Source organism: Anolis carolinensis, chromosome 4, assembly GCF_035594765.1.
Source record: "Anolis carolinensis isolate JA03-04 chromosome 4, rAnoCar3.1.pri, whole genome shotgun sequence".
NCBI classification, from domain to species: domain Eukaryota; kingdom Metazoa; phylum Chordata; class Lepidosauria; order Squamata; family Dactyloidae; genus Anolis; species Anolis carolinensis.
In genome coordinates this window covers 2,709,832-2,728,656 of record NC_085844.1, presented here as the reverse complement: position 1 = coordinate 2,728,656, position 18,825 = coordinate 2,709,832, and the positions used below count along the sequence as shown (strand labels likewise).

Below are 18,825 nucleotides of genomic sequence, written 5' to 3'. Positions count from 1 at the left end.
AAAATTTTGCGCCCCCCCACCGCGCCGCGGGAGGCGTGGTCAGATCTGGCCCCGCCTCCCACACCATGCGCGGGCGCCCTGACCCCGCCCCCACAGCGTGGGGCAGCGCGGGAGGCGTGGCCAGACCTGGCCCCGCCTCCTACGCTGCGTGCGGGCGCCCTGACCCCGCCCCCATGGCGTGGGCGGCTTGACCAAGGCACGCGCGGCAGGAGGCAAGGCCAGAGCTAGCCACGCCTCCCACCCCGCACACCCTGGCCCAGGCAGGCTGCAGCGGGAATCTGGTCCTTCCAGGCCACGGTGAAGGTCCAGCCGCGGCCTGGAAGGACTGGACTCCCGCCACAGTCTGGTTGGGACAGGGTACCCGCCGCGGGAAGCGGGGCTGGCCACGCCTCCCACGGCGGGCACCCTGTCCCAGCCAAGCTGCAGCGGGCGTGCGCTATGGGAGGCGTGGCCGGCCCCGCCTCCCGCGGCAGCAACCCTGTCCCTACGGCACGGGAGGCAGGGCCAGGGCGCCGGAGGCGGGGCCACACTTGGCCCCGCCTCCCAGGGGCTCGATAGCGCCCCTGGGAACATGGCACCCAATGCGGGGGCGTAGCTAGCGTCCCGTGTTGGGCCAGGCCTGACCCCACCTGTATTCAAATTTGGGCGTATCGGGCATTTGTGCCAAATTTGACGCAGTGAATGGAAATACATCCTGCTGCATATAGATATTTACATTGCGATTCACAACAGTAGCAAAATTACAGTTATGGAGTAGCAAGGAAAATAATGTTATGGTTGGGGGTCGCGGCATTAGGAAAGATGAGAACCACTGATCTAGACCAGGCATGGGCCAGCTTGGGTCCTCTTTCCAGGTATTTTGGACTTTAACTCCTACAATTCCTAATAGCCAGAGTTGAAGTCCAAATACCTGGAGGGCTGAAATATACCCATGCATGATCTAGACACCACAGTCCTCTTGATGCAGCCTACAATTGCATTGGCCTTTTCAGCTGCCACATCACACTGTTGTCTCACGTTCTGCTCCTTGCTCCTTCTCCAAGTGAGCTCTCCTCCCTCCACTTGCAGGATGGTCTTGGTCTGGACCTGGCTGCTGACCGCTGAGCTCCTGGTCAAGCCGAGGCTGGCCGAGGGTTGTTTGCCACCCCCAGGAGGTAAGGATCCCTTGGAGTCTCCTTCAATCAAGGCCTTTCAAAAAGGGGTCGGATGGCCATCTGTTGAATCTCCTTTGTGGAGAGAAAATGCAAAGCAATAATAACAATGACACTATGTAACACGATTTTTGTTCCTGGATTATCTATGTCATTTCCTCATTGGTTCTATGATCAAAACAGGAGGAAAGTTTATTAAACTTTAAAAACTTTGTCTTTGCGGGAGGGACATCCTGGTATCACACATTTTGCAATAGCTTTATCAATAAATACCTGATAGAGTCTCAGCCAGTTCAACCTAGTTCGTGGCAGCCACAACAACAAAGTTTCTGGAGTAGAACAACTACTTTCAGTGTAAGGACTGCACAGTGAAACAGGAAATAACACTTTCAAATGAGGAATAAAAAATATTTCAAATTTTGTTGCATAATCTTATCAAGGGACTGAAAGTGAGGTGGCATATTATATTATATTATATTATATTATATTATATTATATTATATTATATTATATTATGTTATATACATATAGACTGTGCCCGGCCACGTGTTGCTGTGGAGGCAAGTATGTATGCAAGTATGTATGTAAGTATGTATGTTGTAATTAGTCACCTTGATTAGCATTGAATGGGCTTGCAGCATCAAAGCGTGGTTGTTTCCTCCCCGGGGGAATCTTTTGTTGGGAGGTGTTAGCTGGCTCTGGATGTTTCCTGTCTGGAATACTCTTATTTTCGGAGTGTTGTTCTTTATTTACTATCTAGATTGTAGAGTTTTTTAAATGCTGACTGCCAGGTTTTGTTCATTTTGATGGTTCCCAGGAACCTAATAATAATAATAACAATAATAATAACAACAACAACAACTTGCTGTCAGTGCTTGGTGGCAATTGAACCCCTGCCCACCTGGCTAACGTCACCAAGTTTCCTGGGGAGCCTCCGCACATGTGTGGTTAGTAATTTTTGGTTTTGGGGGGTTTTCTGTAATTTGGCCCTAATTTTATAGGGGTTTTTGATGGAAAGACATAGACTGGATGACTATGTTTTTTTGTGGCCAAATTTGGTGTCATTTGGTCCAATGGTTGTTGGGTTATCTAAGCAATCATGCATGCATTTTCAATGTGGGATGGTTTATGTAGTTAGTTATGTCTGTTGCTTAGTAACCTGAGCCAAGCTGCATTCCAGAGTTGATGACACCATTTAAGGGTTTTGCATATGAAATGGAAGTGATGTACAGATGCCTCTTCCTGTCTCTTCCTCTTTGCTCCTGACCATGCCTTGCTGATGTTCCTGTCTGTTAAGAGATATGTAGTTTCCTGAACTGTTTTTCTTTGGAACTAAGATGTTTTTGCCTGTATGACCATCATCATACAAGATTGTGAGTAAACATATTTTTGCTATTTTATTTGATGTCTCTGATGCTTATTTTATGCGCATGACTTTTTAAAGGGAAAGGGAGGCTGGATATTTTGTCTTACTGTTTAATATCTTTTTACCTCTGCTCACATAAACCCCTAGTCTTCTGCGTTTTTACTGCTCTGCATGAATGTTTAACCATATTGGAATCATAATCTTAACAGGTTATGAAAATATATTCCTATTAGTGGTTTTGTTGTTTACTCCATGGGAATTATGCAGACTGCATTTATATATATATTAGGCTTGATCGATCCATGAAAAATTTGATTCTAAACTCGTTTCAAAACTAGAGGGGGCAGTTTTTCGTTTTTGTTGCTAATAACGAATTTGGCCCCCAAAATTTTTCGAAATTAACGAAAATTCGTTATTTTCTAAATTAATTCGTTAATGGCGGACGCGGATGCGCGGTGGCCCAAAAACAGCCCGAAGGGGGGGGGACTTAGGGGGCTCTCCCGCCCTCATTTTTTGAGTGATCTTCTTCAAACTTGGTACAGTGGTAGAACACATTTAACACTGATAGCTCACCAAAATGTGGAACGTTTCCCTTATCCTCTGATTTTTGGCAAATTTTCATAGCTTTTATAATAAACCATTTTTTAATAATTGCAGAAATCTGTTCCTGGTTTGAAAGTCTTATTTCCTGTTAAATTGGGTTGTCTTTACTGTGAAAGTCATTGTTCTACTTCAGAAACTTTGTTTTTGTGGCTGAAACTTTGTTAAATTGGTGTGTGTGTGATATATATTGTGTGTATATATAGTCCCTGCTTGTGTGTGTGTGTGTGTGTGTGTGTGTGTGTAGGTAAAGGTAAAGGTATCCCTTGACGTTAAGTTCAGTCATGTCTGACTCTGGGGGTTGGTGCTCATCTCCATTTCTAAGCCCAAGAGCCAGTGTTGTCCATAGACACCTCCAAGGTCATGTGGCCGGCATGACTACATGGAGTGCCATTACCTTCCCAGAAACACCCAGAAAATGGGAATTCCAGACAGGAAACAATCAGGGCCAGCTAATACCTCCCAACAAAGGATTCCCCCAGGTAGGAAGCAGCCAGGCTTTGAAGCTGCAAGGCTATTCAATGCTAATCAAGGTGACCAATTGCAACATTCACACTTGCCTCCCACAGACAAGTGTTCTTTCTCCCACCCTGGACCTTCCACAGATATATAAACCCCACTTGCCTAGCTTCGCACAGACGTCAAAACCTCTGAGTATGTCTGCCACAGATGTGGGTGAAACGTCAGGAGAGAATGCTTCTGGCACATGGCCATAGAGCCCGGAATACATACCACAACAGTGTGATCCCGGCCATGAAAGCTTTCGACAACACAACCACAGTATCCATTCAAGTTCATGTAGCGTGGTATGGACTGGAGACCTGTATTGGGGGGAGGGAGGGTGCGAATCTGGGCCCCTGGGAGCAGCCGAGGACGGGCCTGGCCCACACCCCCTCGCATCCCGGGCCTCTTCCTCCTCACCGCCGGGCCCCTCTCGGTCTCTCCAGGCCTGAGCTGAGGCGAGGCGGCGGCGGCGGCGGCCATTTCCCCCCTCCGTCTTCCTCCTCCTCCTCGGCCTCCTTCCCCCTCGCCCCCTCCCATTGGCTGAGCCTCTCATTGGCTGAGGGGCAAAAGGAAAGGAGTTTGGGTGCTTTGCAAAAGCTTTTTTTTCCTAACGAAAAAAACGAAGAAATAAGAAAAAAAGGCCTCTCGCGATTCGAAACCGCGATATCCAGACGTGTGGACAACCAAGGTTCTATATTGCTTCAAAACAAACGAAAATAACGAATTAATAACGGGTAACGGGAAAATCGAATTATTTGAGCAAGCCTACTATATATAGATAAAATAGATTGCCTTGGAGTTGCCTTCTCTGGAGGTTTAAAGTCCAGGCTGAATGGCCATCTGTTGGGAGGGATTAGATCAGGGATCCCCAAACTAAGCCCGGGGGCCGGATGCAGCCCTCCAAGGTCATTTACCTGGCCCCTGCCCTCAGTTTTATAATATAATATATTTATATCAGTTTTAATAATATAATATTGTATATACATATAATATTGATAGAAACATTATAATGTAATACAATGTAATACTATTAATACCATATAATAATATTGATTATATATTATATATTACATGTAATATTACTAATAATATTACAATATAGTGGTATAATTCAATATAGTAATATATAATGCTAATATTCTTCTATGCTAATAATATAATATATTGTATATAGATATAAATTGTAAGCCGCTCTGAGTCCCCTTCGGGGTGAGAAGGACAGGATATAAATGTAATAAATAAATAAATAAATAAATTTTTGACTTAGGCTCGCCCAAAATCTGAAATGACTTGAAGGCACACAACAACAATAATCCTAATTAACTTGACTGTCTTGTTGGCCAGAAGCAGGTCCACACTTCCCATTGAAATCCTGATCGCTTTGAATTGGTTAAAATTGTTTTTATTTTTAAATATTGTATTTTTCTTTCATTGTTGTTGTTGTTGTTGTTGTTGCTGTTGTTGTTGTTTTTGCACTACAAATAAGACATATGCAGTGTGCATAGGAATTTGTTCATTTTTTATCTTCAAATGATCATTCGGCCCCTCAACAGTCTGAAAGATTGTGGACCGGCCCTCTGCTTCAAAAGTTTGAGGACCTCTGGATTAGATGACGCCTTTGGGTGGGATGGCCCTTGGGGTCTCTTCCAGCTCTAGCCGTCAATGGTTCTGCATAACGTAAGGTCAGTGACTCCATACCTGGCCCTGTATCTTGACCCGTGTCCCTCTCTCTTGACCCCAGCTCAGAACTGGGCCCGTGGCCGTCCGGCGGCCCAGTCGTCCACTTTCCCGCAACGGGGCCTGGTCTTCAGCCGGGCGGAGAGTGCCGTGGACGGGGACCGGGACGGAGACTGGCACCACGGCTCCTGCAGCCACACCACGAAGGAGCCGGGGCCCTGGTGGAGCGTGGACCTGGGCGCCCGCCTGGCCGTCAAGGCCGTCGTGGTCAAGAACCGCTCGGACTGCTGCTCGGAGCGGATCAAGGGGGCTCGGATCCACGTCGGGGACTACCAGGACAGCTACGGCAAATGCGGCTCCGTGTAAGCCAAGCGTGGGCTGCAAATCCTCTCACTCCAAACCACCTCCGCATTTCTTAGCTCTACATCACAAATTTGGAAGGGTCCCCCAGAGACCACCCAGTCCAACCCCTAAAGTATTCCCAGCAGGGAAGTGTTCGGCCACATTTTCAAGGTGTTTTTCTTGCACTGAGCAGAATGGGGTTGGAATAGATGGCCTCTGGGGGACCCTTCCCATTCTGTGTTTTAGAACAAACAAATTCAGGAGTCTGGTCCTCATTAGAGTTATTCTCCAAAGGTGCATCTACACTGGAGAATGAATACGGATCGATGCCACTTTGCTCAATGCTATGGGATTCTGGGAGTTGCAATTTATCAAGTTCTTTTGCCTTCTCTGCCAAAGAGTGCTGGTTCTTCGCCAAACTTCAGCTTCCAGGATTCCATTTCATTGAGCCATGGCAGTGAAAGCGGAGTGAAACTGCATTAATTATATCATATAGATGCCCCCTTAGTCCTTCTACCAGTGCTCAAACTACAGTTTCCAAGAGAATCCGGACTTTCCTATTTTAGCTGTGTTGCCCCTCTGGATTGTCATGTCTTAGGGATCCTGGGAGTTGTAGTTTGGTGAGGCCTCAACACTCTTGAGCAGAGACAACTTGATACATCATCATCATCATTATTGTTACTGTTATTATGACTATTATTATTATATTTATTGGCTCATTGTGTGTTTTCCGGGCTGTATGGCCATGTTCCAGAAGCATTCTCTCCTGACGTTTTGCCCACATCTATGGCAGGCATCCTCACCTTATGAATTACAATCACAGAGTATCTGTTTCTCATCAGGAGACAGACTACCTTAAAATAAGTCACCAAACTTATTTTAAATTGACTCAAGCATTTGAGTCTCCCTGATCCCTTCAACCGAGGGTCAGTCTTCCCTATACCTCATCAGGGCACAGACTAACTGCTTCTTTTTCAAACCTGCACTTCTCCACCAAAATGGCAGTTGGCTCCGCCCACTTCTCCATGGCAACCAACTCAAGAGTGCAGAGTAACTGAAATATTGACCCTTTTAAAATGCAATTAAACATGATATCTGTAAATTAAAAAAAAATCACACTTCGTTACAATATACAGTAGAGTCTCACTAATCCAAGCCTCACTTATCCAAGCCTCTGGATAATCCAAGCCATTTTTGTAGTCAATGTTTTCAATATATCATGATATTTTGGTGCTAAATTCGTAAATACAGTAATTACAACATAACATTACTGCGTATTGAACTACTTTTTCTGTCAAATTTGTTGTATAACATGAAGTTTTGGTGTTTAATTTGTAAAATCTTAACCTAATTTGATGTTTAATCGGCTTTTCCTTAATCCCTCCTTATTATCCAAGATATTCGCTTATCCAAGCTTCTGCTAGCCTGTTTAGCTTGGATAAGTGAGACTCTACTGTATATATATACACTCCGCTTGCCTCATTTCCAACAGACCTCTGAACAAACCACTGAGGATGCCTGCCATAGATGCAGGTGAAACGTCAGGAGAGAATGCTCCTGGAACATGTCCGTACAGCCTGGATACCTCACAGCAACCCAATAGATTTCTTATCCCTTTCCTCCTGCAGCTGTGGGACAGTCACCAATGGAAGCGCTGGCTCCCTCAGCATCGTTTGCTGTGACGGACTCAAAGGCCGCTATGTGAGCGTCACCATCCCTGACCGGACGGAATACCTGACCTTCTGTGAGCTGGAAGTCTATGGCTCCCGGCTGAGAGATGAATGCTAGGGACCCTCCAGAAAGGAAGAAGACCGGAAGCAGGAAGGCACAATTCCAGCCAAAGGCATCCTAAGGGTCCTCTAGTCTATTGCTTCTTCAACTGTGGACCCCGACCCCAAATGGGATCCCTTTAAGGCACAAAAAAATGGCAACAGTAAAAGTTTTCTGAACTCCACTGTTACACCCCTGGGCAGCGAGAACACTGAAAACCAACACAAAGGCCAATAACAATATAATATCTTTATTGAAGCAAATAAAGTTCAAAAAAAATAAGCAAAAAAGTTGAGCAGGCAATTGACCTTTCAGGAAAGATCAAAATTAGTCGAATAAGTGAAAGTCTTATGTCCCATATTAAGGTCTAAAGTCCAGAAACCGAAACACACTCAACCTCGGTTTGAGGATTAAGTGGGGAAAAGGAGCAAGGTAGCACAGATGAGTTCTCTGGAGTAAATGTCCAAAAGCAAGATTTCAAGGCAAGGCACAAGCTAGATGTACTGGAGCTGAAACACAGTCCAAACTGGAGCAAGAAGGTAGACCAGCGCCCAGTCTACTCATGAGTAAGCGCGCTGTCAGACCGCTTGGAATGCAGGAGCTAGAGACGATGATGTTTCTCAGTGAGAAGTAATGTTGACACCGCAAAGGAAAGTTCCCAGCGCAATACTTTTATTGAAGTTCATAAGCTCCCCCAAACCAGGTGCCTGACTCCCCAATTCTTCCCAAGAGAACTGAGCTTAGCCATAGTCACTGTGCCAGGTGCCTGACGCCCTGATTCTTCCCAAGAGAACTAAGCTTAGCCATAGTCACCACGCTCCGCTAATCTGGTGCTTCTCCTCAAGCTTTGTCTCTGCGATCTCTCTGTTTTCAAAAAGGCCCTGCGATCAAACGCTAACCCGTCCGGAGAATCTGGGAGAGCCGGCACTGTTTCAAGGGCATCCTTAATTGGTGCTGGCTCTATGTCAATAGAAGGCATCTGGAAAGGAGTTGAATCTTGCTGACTTGGAAGAAAACCAAAGTCTTCGTCGTCCTGGTCAGCAATAGCCACAGGGTCAGGGGCCAAAGGTGCCTGAGGTATCACATCCACCTAGTGGTTATTTTAGGTATTTGCATGAATCAGTTGCAAAGTGTTTACAGTAGACTCTGCAGAAGATGCTCCAGTTGCGCTTCGTAATAAAAGGAAATCAGCCTGGGCTGTTGTATGTTTTCCGGGCTGTATGGCCATGTTCTAGAAGTATTCTCTCCTGACGTTTCGCCCACATCTATGGAAGGCTTCCTCAGAGGTTGTGAGGTATGGAGAAACTAAGCAAGGAAGGTTTATATATATATGTGGGAAGTCCAGGGTGAGGGAAGAACTCTTGTCAGTTGGAGGCCAGCGTGAATGTTGCAGTTAATCACCCTAGTTCCCATGTCTCTGCTAACAAAGGATGCCCCCAGGCAGAAAGTAGCCAGTAGATGAAGCCATTCAATGCAAATTATGGGCACAGTGCCATAGATGTGGGTGAAATGTCAGGAAAGAATACTTCTAGAATATGGCCATACAGCCTGGAAAACATACAACAACCCTGTGATCCCGGCCATGAAAACCTTCAACAACACATTGAAAATCAACCTGTTTAGCATACAAACATTCAAAAAGGATCGAACATTGAAACTATTAAAAACATGAAATCCATTAAAAGATATTCACACACTTAAAACACTTCACAGCACCTCCTGGTCCAGTCTTTAAAACATGTGTGAAAAAAATCCAGCAATTATCTCAATTGCTTGTGAGTCATATTTGGCATTTACACGGGTTGCCTGTTGAGATAATCTCAGATAGCGGAACATAGTTTACTTCACATTAATGCAACCCTTGGATGGAATGGCAACATTGTGCAAATCAATGCAACGTAGTAGTTTCGTGGAACAGAGTAGAAAGCACACAGAAAACACATTTTGGTTCTGGTGCCCTTGGAGAACTATACATCCAGGCAACTGGCACATGCCTCCACAGATATCTATATATATAAAAGGGTAATGAAATATCGGCCTAGGACAAAACAACAAAACTACACATCCCAGAAACACTAAACTTGGCAGCACAACCCCTCATCCATGCCTCTACGTTCATACAACAAAAAGAAAAGAAAAATAAAGTCCTAATTAGAGGGAGAGGAATAATTGTTTTTATCCCATTGCTTCCAGTCAGAAGGCTAAGCTGCGCCCACTTGGTCTCCTAGCAACCCACTCAGCCCAGGGGACAGGTAGAGTTAGGCCTCACTTAGGCCTCTTCCACACGGCCTATAAAATACAGATTATCAGATTTTAACTGGATTATATGGCAGTGTAGACTCAAGGCCCTTCCACACAGCTATATAACCCATTTATAATGGACTTAATGTAAGGTAAACCTTTACCCTTTACCTTAACTACCACCAATTCCTCAATACTTTATTTCCCATACCACCAGACTTCATACAGAAATGCGTGGCCGGGCACAGCTAGTATATATATATAAACCTTCCTTGCTTAGTTTCTCCATACCTCACAACCTTTGAGGATGCCTGCCATAGATGTGGGCGAAACGTCAGGAGAGAATACTTCTAGAACATGGACATACAGCCCGGAAAACATACAACAACCCTGTGATCCCGGCCATGAAAGCCTTCGACAACACACTCAACTTATTCTGTTTGTGTTCTTATATACACTTGTATGATGCGATGTTCCATTCATGCTGTCATCATGTTATACACCTGATAAAATCATAATTACTCACTGTAACTGTGATTCAGCACTTACAATACTTAAAGCAACCAAGCATTTTATCTTCAAAATAGGATAGTAGTAGGAGCTGCCAACATTGCATTTGCACAGAACCGACCAAGAGAGTTGTTTTGAGTGGTCAGAGGACTATTAAACCCTGCTCAGCCAGAGACCCCGGACCAATCGGCAGCTCGTTGTGAAGAATTTGCTCGGCTCTTTGCAGATAAAGTTGCTCAGATCCGTTCCGATATTGACATCAGTGTTAATGCAGTCTCTGTGGATGTGACGGAGGCATCTGTATGTCATGGTTCTATGGATTCCTCTAGTAAGAGGATGTGGACAAGATCCTCAGAGGAATGAGACCAACCACCTGCTCTCCAGACCCTTGGGTGAAGAGTGGGTGAAGGTGTTGGTAAATGCCTCCCTGACTCAGGGCATAATGCCAACTAGTTTCAAGAAGGCAGTAGTAAGACCTTTATTGAAGAAACCAGCACTGGATCCCATCAACGGAGCAATTATAGGCCAGTATCCAATCTCCCCTTTCTGGACAAGGTTCTGGAGAAGGTGGTGACCTCACAATTCTAAGGGTTCTTGGATGAAAGTGATTATCTGGATCCATCTCAATCTGGTTTCAGGTCTGGCCACGGTACGGAGACAGCTTTGGTCGCCTTGGTGGATGATCTATGAAGAGAGCTAGACAGAAGGAGTGTGTCCCTACTAGTACCCCTGGACTTCTCAGTGGCTTTCAACACCATTGACCATGATATCCTTCTGGGCCGGCTGTCTGGGATGGGGCTTGGGGGCACTGACAATTGCTCTGGTCTTTCCTGGAGGGCTGGACCCAGAAGGTGGAACTGAGACTCCCGTTCAACTCCCTGGCTGGTGGTCTGTGGGGTCCCCTCAGGGCTCAATTTTGTCCTCCGTGCTGTTTAACATTTACATGACACTACTGGGAGAGATCATCCAGAGTTTTGGAGTTTGGTGTCAAATTTATGCGGACGACACCCGACTCTATTACTCCTTTCCACCGAATGCCAAGGATGCCGTCCTGCCCCTAAACCAGTGCCTGGCATCAGGGATGGACTGGATGAAGGCCAATAAGTCGAAAGTTAATCCAGACAAGACAGAGGTGCTCCTGGTCAATCAGAAGGTGGATCAGGCTGTGGGGTTACAACCTGTGCTGGATGGGGTCACATCCCCTTTGAAGATGCAGGTTCGCAGTCTGGACTCATTGCTGACCCTGGAACCTCAGGTGTTGGTGGTGACAGGAGCGCCTTCACACAATTAAAACTTGTGCACCAGCTGTGCCTGTACCGTGAGATGTCAGACTTGGACATGATAGTCCATGCCTTGGTCACATCCTGTCTGGACTACTGCAACGCTCTCTACATGGGGCTGTCTTTGAAGACAGTTTGGAAGCTGCAACTGGTGCAGAGACCGGCAGCCAGATTACTAGCTGGAGTGCCGTACAGGGAACAGATAACTCCTATGTTACGGCAGCTCCACTGGCTGCCGGTCTGCTTACGGGCTAAACACAAAGTGCTGGTCATTACCTATAAAGCCCTAAATGGTTCGGGCCCAGGCTATTTAAATGACCACATCTCTGTATACAAACCAACAAGAGTGCTATGGTTGGCTGAGAAAGCCCTGCTCTCGGTCCCACCCCTGTCTCAAGTGCAGCTGGTGGGAACGAGAGAGAGGACCTTGTCTGCAATCGCTCCCCACCTCTGGAACTCCCAGAGTAAATAAAGAATGTATTTATTTATTTCGTGTCAAAAGCATTGTATAACAAATACATTTCAAATAATGGGGGGGGGGGGGGGGGAAGAGATCACAAGCAACTAAATAGTTTTGGACCAAAAGCGGGCAACAGCAACTGCATTGTCTGTAGCTTTAAACAACTCCTCCTCCGTGCATGAGACAGGACATTGTGGGCAAGCATACAGATGCGGAGTTGTGTGTTCTGCTCCACAGTCACACAAGGTGGAGGATTCCTCCAGGTAGTTCCACCTTGCCAGGTTGTCTTTAGATCTGCCCACTCCGCTTCTGAGTCTGTTCAGGGACTTCCAAGTTGCCCATTCTTGGTTGACCCTCTTGGGGGGCCACCCAGTTAGAATTGCCAGGTTTAGCTGCCCAGAGGGACACCCTTGCTGTTGCTGGAGGAACGTCAAGAGGAGTGAATGGTGGTTCTCATGAAGCCCTTCCTTGATCTGAGTCTGGTGGGAGGAGGCTGATAGTCATGCAGTGGGTGGCTTTCACAATGTTCGACCTTTTTTCTCTCACCTTTAGCAGCAACTTCCCGTCGCATGTCAGGAGGGGCAATGCCAGCTAACTTGTGGAGTTTATCACCAGGTGTAGGTTTAAGGCATCCCGTGATGATTCTGCATGTTTCATTCAGTGCTATGTCCACCTGCTTTGCATGGGCAGACTTGTGCCAGACAGGACAGGCAGACTCTGCCGTTGAGAAAGACAAGGCCAGGGCTGAGGTTCTTACTACTTGTGGGTCTGCACCCCATGCGCTGCCAGTCAGTTTCCGCAGGATGTTGTTGCGTGCAGCTACTTTGTGCTTGGTGTTCATGCAGTGTTTCCTATATGTTAGTGTTCGGTCTAAGGTGACACCAAGGTATTTAGGATGGAAACAGTGTTCGAGCTCTTGGCCTTCCCAAGTCACCTTCAGTTTCCTGTTGGCTTCGCGGTTACGTAGGTGGAAAGCACACACTTGTGTCTTGGAAGGGTTGGGCTTCAGGTGGTTCTCTTTGTAGTAGCTGGAGAGATCTTTCAAGGCATTGGTGAGTTGCTTTTCAACTGTTTCAAAATCTTTGGCTTGTGTTGTAAGGCCAAGGTCATCAGCATATATAAAGCTCTTTGTGAGTGGTGTTTGTGGCTGGTCGTTCGTGAAGATATTAAATAAGGTTGGTGCAAGAACGCTGCCTTGGGGTAAACCATTCTTTTGCCTCCTCCATCTGCTTTTCTGGCCCTGAAACTCCACATAGAATGGGGACACGGAAAGAGCCTCCCCGAAGATTGAGTGAATTCAGTCGGGCGTCCCCTGGGCAACGTTTCTTGTAAGCGGCTGATCTTTCCACCCCAAAAGCATTGGATGAATGGATGAATACCAAAGGTCTTTATCCGAAAAGAATTAAAAATTACCTTCTCTCCTCTCCTTCAAAAAGCTATTAAAAACACATCTATGGAGAGGAAGAGGAGGATTAAGTACATCTCTATGGAGTCTCACCTAGCTGCTAACACCTGTTAAAATCTGCTGCTCACTATCTCCAATTTTAGTTGAATTTTAGAAATCTTTAATGAGATTTTAATGACTTCATAAGTTTGTAATGATATGTATTGTGTTATGCCTTGTTTATTTAAGTCATCTTATGATTTAATTAGTTGTTTTTGGTTTGTTTGTTTATTCTTATTGGCATTGAATATTTGCCACTGTATTTTGAGTCCCTTCAGGGAGATAGGGCAGGCTGTAAAAAAAAGTTTCATTCATTCATTCATTCATTCAGTTTCGTTCAATGGGTCTTTCTATGGGCAGGATGGTGGTCAGTCACTGGGCTTGGCTGCAGCAAAGGGCACCCGTGAGACAGTGCTCTGAAGTGGACAAAAGGTGGGCAAACTGGTTCTTTCTGTGGTGGGCACTGGGATCTGCCATGGCGGAAGGCATACCCTTGAGCTGTCCAATTGTGCTTGGAAGTGGACAATGGATCAGGCCCTTCTGGGTCAAATGTCCAGGCCTTTTGCATGTGCCTCCTGCTTGAACCTCTAAAGAAGATAGATAGATCACCAGGGAGGAATCTGGAAGGAAGATGGATGGTTTGTTCTGCGGACACTGGGGCAGGCCATGGCCTCTGCTGTGGCCCAAAGGGCACCCATGAGATGTTGCTCAGAAGTGGACGATGGAGCTGGTCCTAATGGTGCCCTTCTGGGTCAGATGTCCAGCCAACCAGCACATGCCTCTTGCTTGAGCCTTTAACAGTGAGAGATGACTTGGGCTCAGAGTTTGGGTTCAATCTCCCATGCTACCACTGTTGGGCCACTACTGGCCTGCCTTCTCGGATGTCCTTATGGCCTCATCGTGGTTCTGGGGCTGTGAATATTCCTGGGTGAACTTGGCATGGAATTGGCTCACCTTCTGCAAGACAACCTCCAGTTTTTCCATCGGAGGCAAGATGGTCATTCTGGGTGTGAGAGAGAGCAGGAAAGGAGAGGGTTAGGGGCCCATAAGGATTGAGCCTATATTGTGCCATACAAACCTGCCCAAATCTATTATCTTCAGGGGAAGATGCCCAAATCTATTACTTTCATGGGCCAAGCTGTGGCGCAGCTGGTTAGTAGTCAGCCGCAATAAATCACTGCTGACTGAGAGGTCATGAGATTGAAGCCTGGGTTGGGTGAAGCCCCCGACCATTAATAGCCTAGCTCACTGTTGACCTAAGCAGTCCAAAAGACAGTTGAGTCTGTCAAGTAGGAAATTTAGGCATGCTTTATGCGAGGAGGCTAATTTAACTAATTTACAACACCATAAAATTGCCAGCAGCGTGCGGAAAGGCATGAGGAAGTCATACCATCAAGGACTTGGTGTTACAAGTGGAGAGTGAAGCGGCATTCCCCTGTGGCTGGAATCGAGCAGACCCTCATGAAGCCAGAAGCTGGAAAATGTTACATTGCCTCTGTTTGTGTCTATATGTTGTACATCTAATGGCCATTTGGCTGGGCATCATTCAACTGTGTGATGAATGAGCTGAATTAAATTGTATGAATTGGAATCCATCCTGAATCCCCTTGGGGAGATAGGGTAGAATACAAATAAATTATTATTATTATTATTATTATTATTATTATTATTATTATCATCATCATCATCACCATTATCATCATGTCTGGCTAGGGCCTGTTATAGTCTGGCAAGGCTGAAGACACCGTGCTAAAATGGAAAACTGCATTATGGAGAAGTAAGGAATTGAAGAATTTGATTAACTGTGGCATGGAAAGTGCTAATGAGACATCCAGATTACTGACCTGGTGTAAGCAACACCTGTTTACCTAGTCAAACTCAATGTTACCATAAGGAAAAAGCTTAAACAACATATTTTCCAGGACTGATGACACTCCAGCAAGTCTGAGCTGAATGACAGTGGTTATCTAACTAACTAAATAATGGATAACTAAATCGCTATATAAGGAGACCCTTTTCTTTTTTGACGGTGTGGCAGATCTGCAAGGGATGCAGCATGATGTCCGCCCATGGGAGAAGGGAAGGTGAGTATGGATGTGAGTGAATGCTGGGTATATGTGATGTTTTCCCTTTGTCTGTGTAACCAACATAGCTATTATTACAACACCTGTTTTCTACTATGACAAGGAGGCCACCCCAAAAGGGAGCCGTACCTGAAGTGGAAGGTCCCTTCTTTCTGTCCAAAACCACTTCCAGGAACCACGCAGATCCCGGTCTCTTCCAGGAGCCGGAGGCAGAAGAACATGTCCGGAGCCTGGCCTTGGGCCTGGAAAAAGAAGCAAGGCATTCCTTAGAATCATAAGGACCCCCAAAGGCCATCTAGACCAACCCCTGCCAGGGAAAGAATCTACTATGATAACATTCTTATGAAGCAGCCACCCAAGCTTTCTGCAAAAGACTTCAATAAGGTTGAATTCAGATTTATGGGACCCTGGGAGTTGCAGCTTGGTGAGGCTTCAACGTTCTTTGGCAGAGGAGGCTAAAGACCCTGTAAAACTACAACTCCCAAGATTCCATATCAGAGAGCCCAGGAAGTTCAAGTGGGGTAAAACTGCACCCTAAGTACTGAAGTGTGAATAGTTTTTGAAAATTGAAAAGTTTTGGAAGATTTTCTAGTTTCCCCACCCAGCATTGCTGACAGATGGTCCTGAACTTGATACAAGACTCATAATGAATTCTAAAGTTGGAAGGGACCTCAATGGCCATCCAACCCAACAGCCTTCTGCAAGATAGGAAAAGACAACCAAAGCCTTCCGGACAGATGGCCATCCAGCCTCTGCTTCAAGACCTCCCAGATGGAGACCCCATTCACCCACCCACCCCTTACCTTTGCTTCCTGGACGGCCTGAGGAGGGAGCTGCATGCGAGGGAAGGCGTACATGGCTCCCTGGACGGGGTTGCAGTGCATCCCGGGGGTGTTGTTGAAGGTCTGCTCGGTCAGGTGGGCCTTTTTGGCCAAAGTGCTCAGTATCGCCTGCTTCTCCTGCCAAGAGAGGAATTCTGGTTAGAGTTGGTCAGAGCTGGACAGAAGGGAAGGAGCAAAGCACAAGACCCCGGCGGGCATCACCACTGTGACCTTAATAAATATATACTTTATTTATATTCAGCTTTATCACCCCGAAGGGACTCAGAGCGGATTACAGATACATATATGGCAAACATCCAATGCCGTTATACAATTGACCAAGACAGACAGTATATAAACAGAGGCAAGGCTTCCCTCTTCTCATCTCCGACATCTGGCTGTGCTCAAATCAGGCATGGTGAGGTACCTATTTATCTACTTACATAGTTGTTTTCGAATGGCTAGGTGAGCAGAGGCTGGGCTGACAGCGAGAGCTCACCCTAACCTAGGCTTGAACTGCCAACCTTCTAGTCAGCAGGATCTTCTATAGCTGGCGTTTTAACCCGCTGTGCTATAGACCAGCCCACAGTTCTCACAACGAACATTGTTGCATATCACTTCAGAATTCCAATTCTTACCCATGACATGACTCTTTCTCACACCTGGATTCTCTTTGCTTATTTTTCAGCATCTGGGAAAAATGTAGTTGTCTCTGCTTCACACTATCTTTTTGGAACTGTAATCGTTGAGTTATAGGCAGAGCCATTGTCTCTTCCACATTCCTTTCAGAGTCAATCCCTGGCAGATTCTCATAAGAACCACTTTCTATTTCCCTAAAATTTCCCTAAAAGTATACTTGTAGCATTCCCATTCTCCAAGGAAACTTCCCGAGACCTCACACAAGTAAGAGGTTCAGAAGTAACAAGCTCAGGCCCCACCAAAAGGTCCCCTTCCCCGTCCTCAGAGATTTCACAGGTTTCAACAAGTTGACTTTCTTGATGGGATCTCAAGAGTGTTAAGAACCCTTTCTGGGCATAGAAAAGGAAAAATGATGGGTGATTTTTCCATCACTATATAAGATACTTCATCCCAAAGTGCCTTCACACCCAGAGCTTCCTTTTGTGCTGCCTACCTGGCTGAACAGTTGGTAGGAAGGGTCTCCTGGCTGGGGCTGGTTGACCACCACATCAAGCATGACCTGCCCCGTCACAGGGGGATACATCGAGACTGAGATCAGTTTGATCAGCTGCTGCTGGACAGCGGGGTCCATGTTGACAAGCTCCATGTAACCTCCACGGAAGCCGCACCTGCAAACATAAGGGAACGAATGCTGCTGATCTTGAGCAAGTGACACTCTCTCAGCCATAGAGGAAAGCAATGGCAAACTCCCTCCGAAGAAAACTTGCCAAGAAAACCCTCAGAAAGTGTCACTATTAGAGTCACCGTTAATACAGAGAGTTTTCATGCGAAAAGGCAGGTATGTTTTGCCCCAAATGTGTGCCTTCAAGCAGGGAGTCAAAGGCTGGTTTCTCAAAATTCAAGGGGAACACAGCTGGAGTCTAGGAGTTTGTTGGCCTTCGAGAAAAAGAAAAGGACCAGGGACAAATTAGGTTGACATTTTAATACAGCAAGACCCCTGTATCTGTAGATGACAGATTGCCGTTGTGACTGCAGATACCTGAAACCACAGATACTCATAGTGAAATGTACTTCATTGTGTTTTAAATTTGAACACAGTCTGTAAAGTGAAGAAATGGGCTGCAGATGTGACACAAGTGTAAACAGAAGTACAAGGGGCCTTCAAAAAGTTTCTGAACTTTTATATATTTCTTGGAAATGGTGAGAGTGGGAGTAGTAAACTGGCTGAGTATCAGTTGTCACACTGCAAAACTTATGAATTGCACCAAGGTGGAAGAATGCTCTGTCGTGCACTTTTTGTGGGCAGAAGGTGTGTCAGGAGAACAAGTCCATCTCCATAGGGGTGCTCAGTATGGGGAAGAAGTTCTCTCTCATAGAGCAGTCTATGAGTGGATATAAATGTTCAAAAATGGCCGTAATATATAATGTGATGGATGCAGAGTGCTCCGGACATCTAGTTATAGCCACGACTGTGAGGAATGAAAGGACTTCACTACATCAGTGGCTGGCTATGCAGTGCTTAACCAAATACATTTAATGCTGATGGCATTAAACAGTTGATACAACGCTGGAGTAAAATGCATCACAAAGAAAAGTGACTATGTAGAAAAGTGATGCCCAGGCTGTGGCGCAGGCTGGTGAGCAGCCGGCTGCAGCCAGCTGCAACAAATCACTCTGACCAAGAGGTCATGAGTTCGAGGCCAGCTCGGAGCCTGCGTTTTTCTTTGTTTTTGTTCTATGTTAAGGCATTGAATGCCTTATATGTGTAATGTGATCCGCCCTGAGTCCCCTTCGGGGTGAGAAAGAAGGGCGGAATATAAATACTGTAAATAAATAAATAAATAAATAAACTTCTTTTCAAATAAAGTTTTTAAAAGTGTAGAAACTTTTGGAAGATGCTTCGTAGATCTGTGTTGTAGCCTGGCAAGCATCGGGT

At 45.9% G+C, this 18,825-nt stretch overlaps 3 protein-coding genes across 5 annotated transcripts in view; 1 reads left to right on the top strand and 2 right to left on the bottom strand.

The window, feature by feature from the left end:
- Window positions 1-2,421: 2,421 nt before the first annotated feature.
- Window positions 2,422-7,709, top strand: LOC100560012 (fucolectin-1). The gene is made up of 3 exons (XM_008122761.3): window positions 2,422-2,524; window positions 5,363-5,660; window positions 7,269-7,709. Exons 1-3 carry the CDS (start codon window positions 2,503-2,505, stop codon window positions 7,426-7,428), a joined length of 480 nt encoding a protein of 159 aa, XP_008120968.1. The 5' UTR covers window positions 2,422-2,502; the 3' UTR covers window positions 7,429-7,709.
- Window positions 2,498-18,825, bottom strand: part of LOC103282681 (fucolectin) — a 100,754-nt gene continuing 84,426 nt past the window's right edge. For all 3 annotated transcript variants that reach the window (XM_062979866.1, XM_062979865.1, XM_062979864.1), the window contains one exon: window positions 2,498-3,938. In XM_062979866.1, the coding sequence (XP_062835936.1) occupies window positions 3,668-3,938 (271 nt within the window). In that variant the 3' untranslated portion in view covers window positions 2,498-3,667. The remainder of the gene's footprint in view (window positions 3,939-18,825) is intronic.
- The window catches only part of LOC100559816 (alanine aminotransferase 1), a 31,408-nt gene continuing 20,225 nt past the window's right edge, over window positions 7,643-18,825 (bottom strand). Inside the window, exons 9-12 of the mRNA XM_062979863.1 lie at window positions 17,383-17,557; window positions 16,233-16,388; window positions 15,559-15,671; window positions 7,643-14,348 (exon numbers count right to left, since the gene is read on the bottom strand). Coding sequence (XP_062835933.1) covers window positions 14,207-14,348; window positions 15,559-15,671; window positions 16,233-16,388; window positions 17,383-17,557 — 586 coding nt within the window. The 3' untranslated portion in view covers window positions 7,643-14,206. The remainder of the gene's footprint in view (window positions 14,349-15,558; window positions 15,672-16,232; window positions 16,389-17,382; window positions 17,558-18,825) is intronic.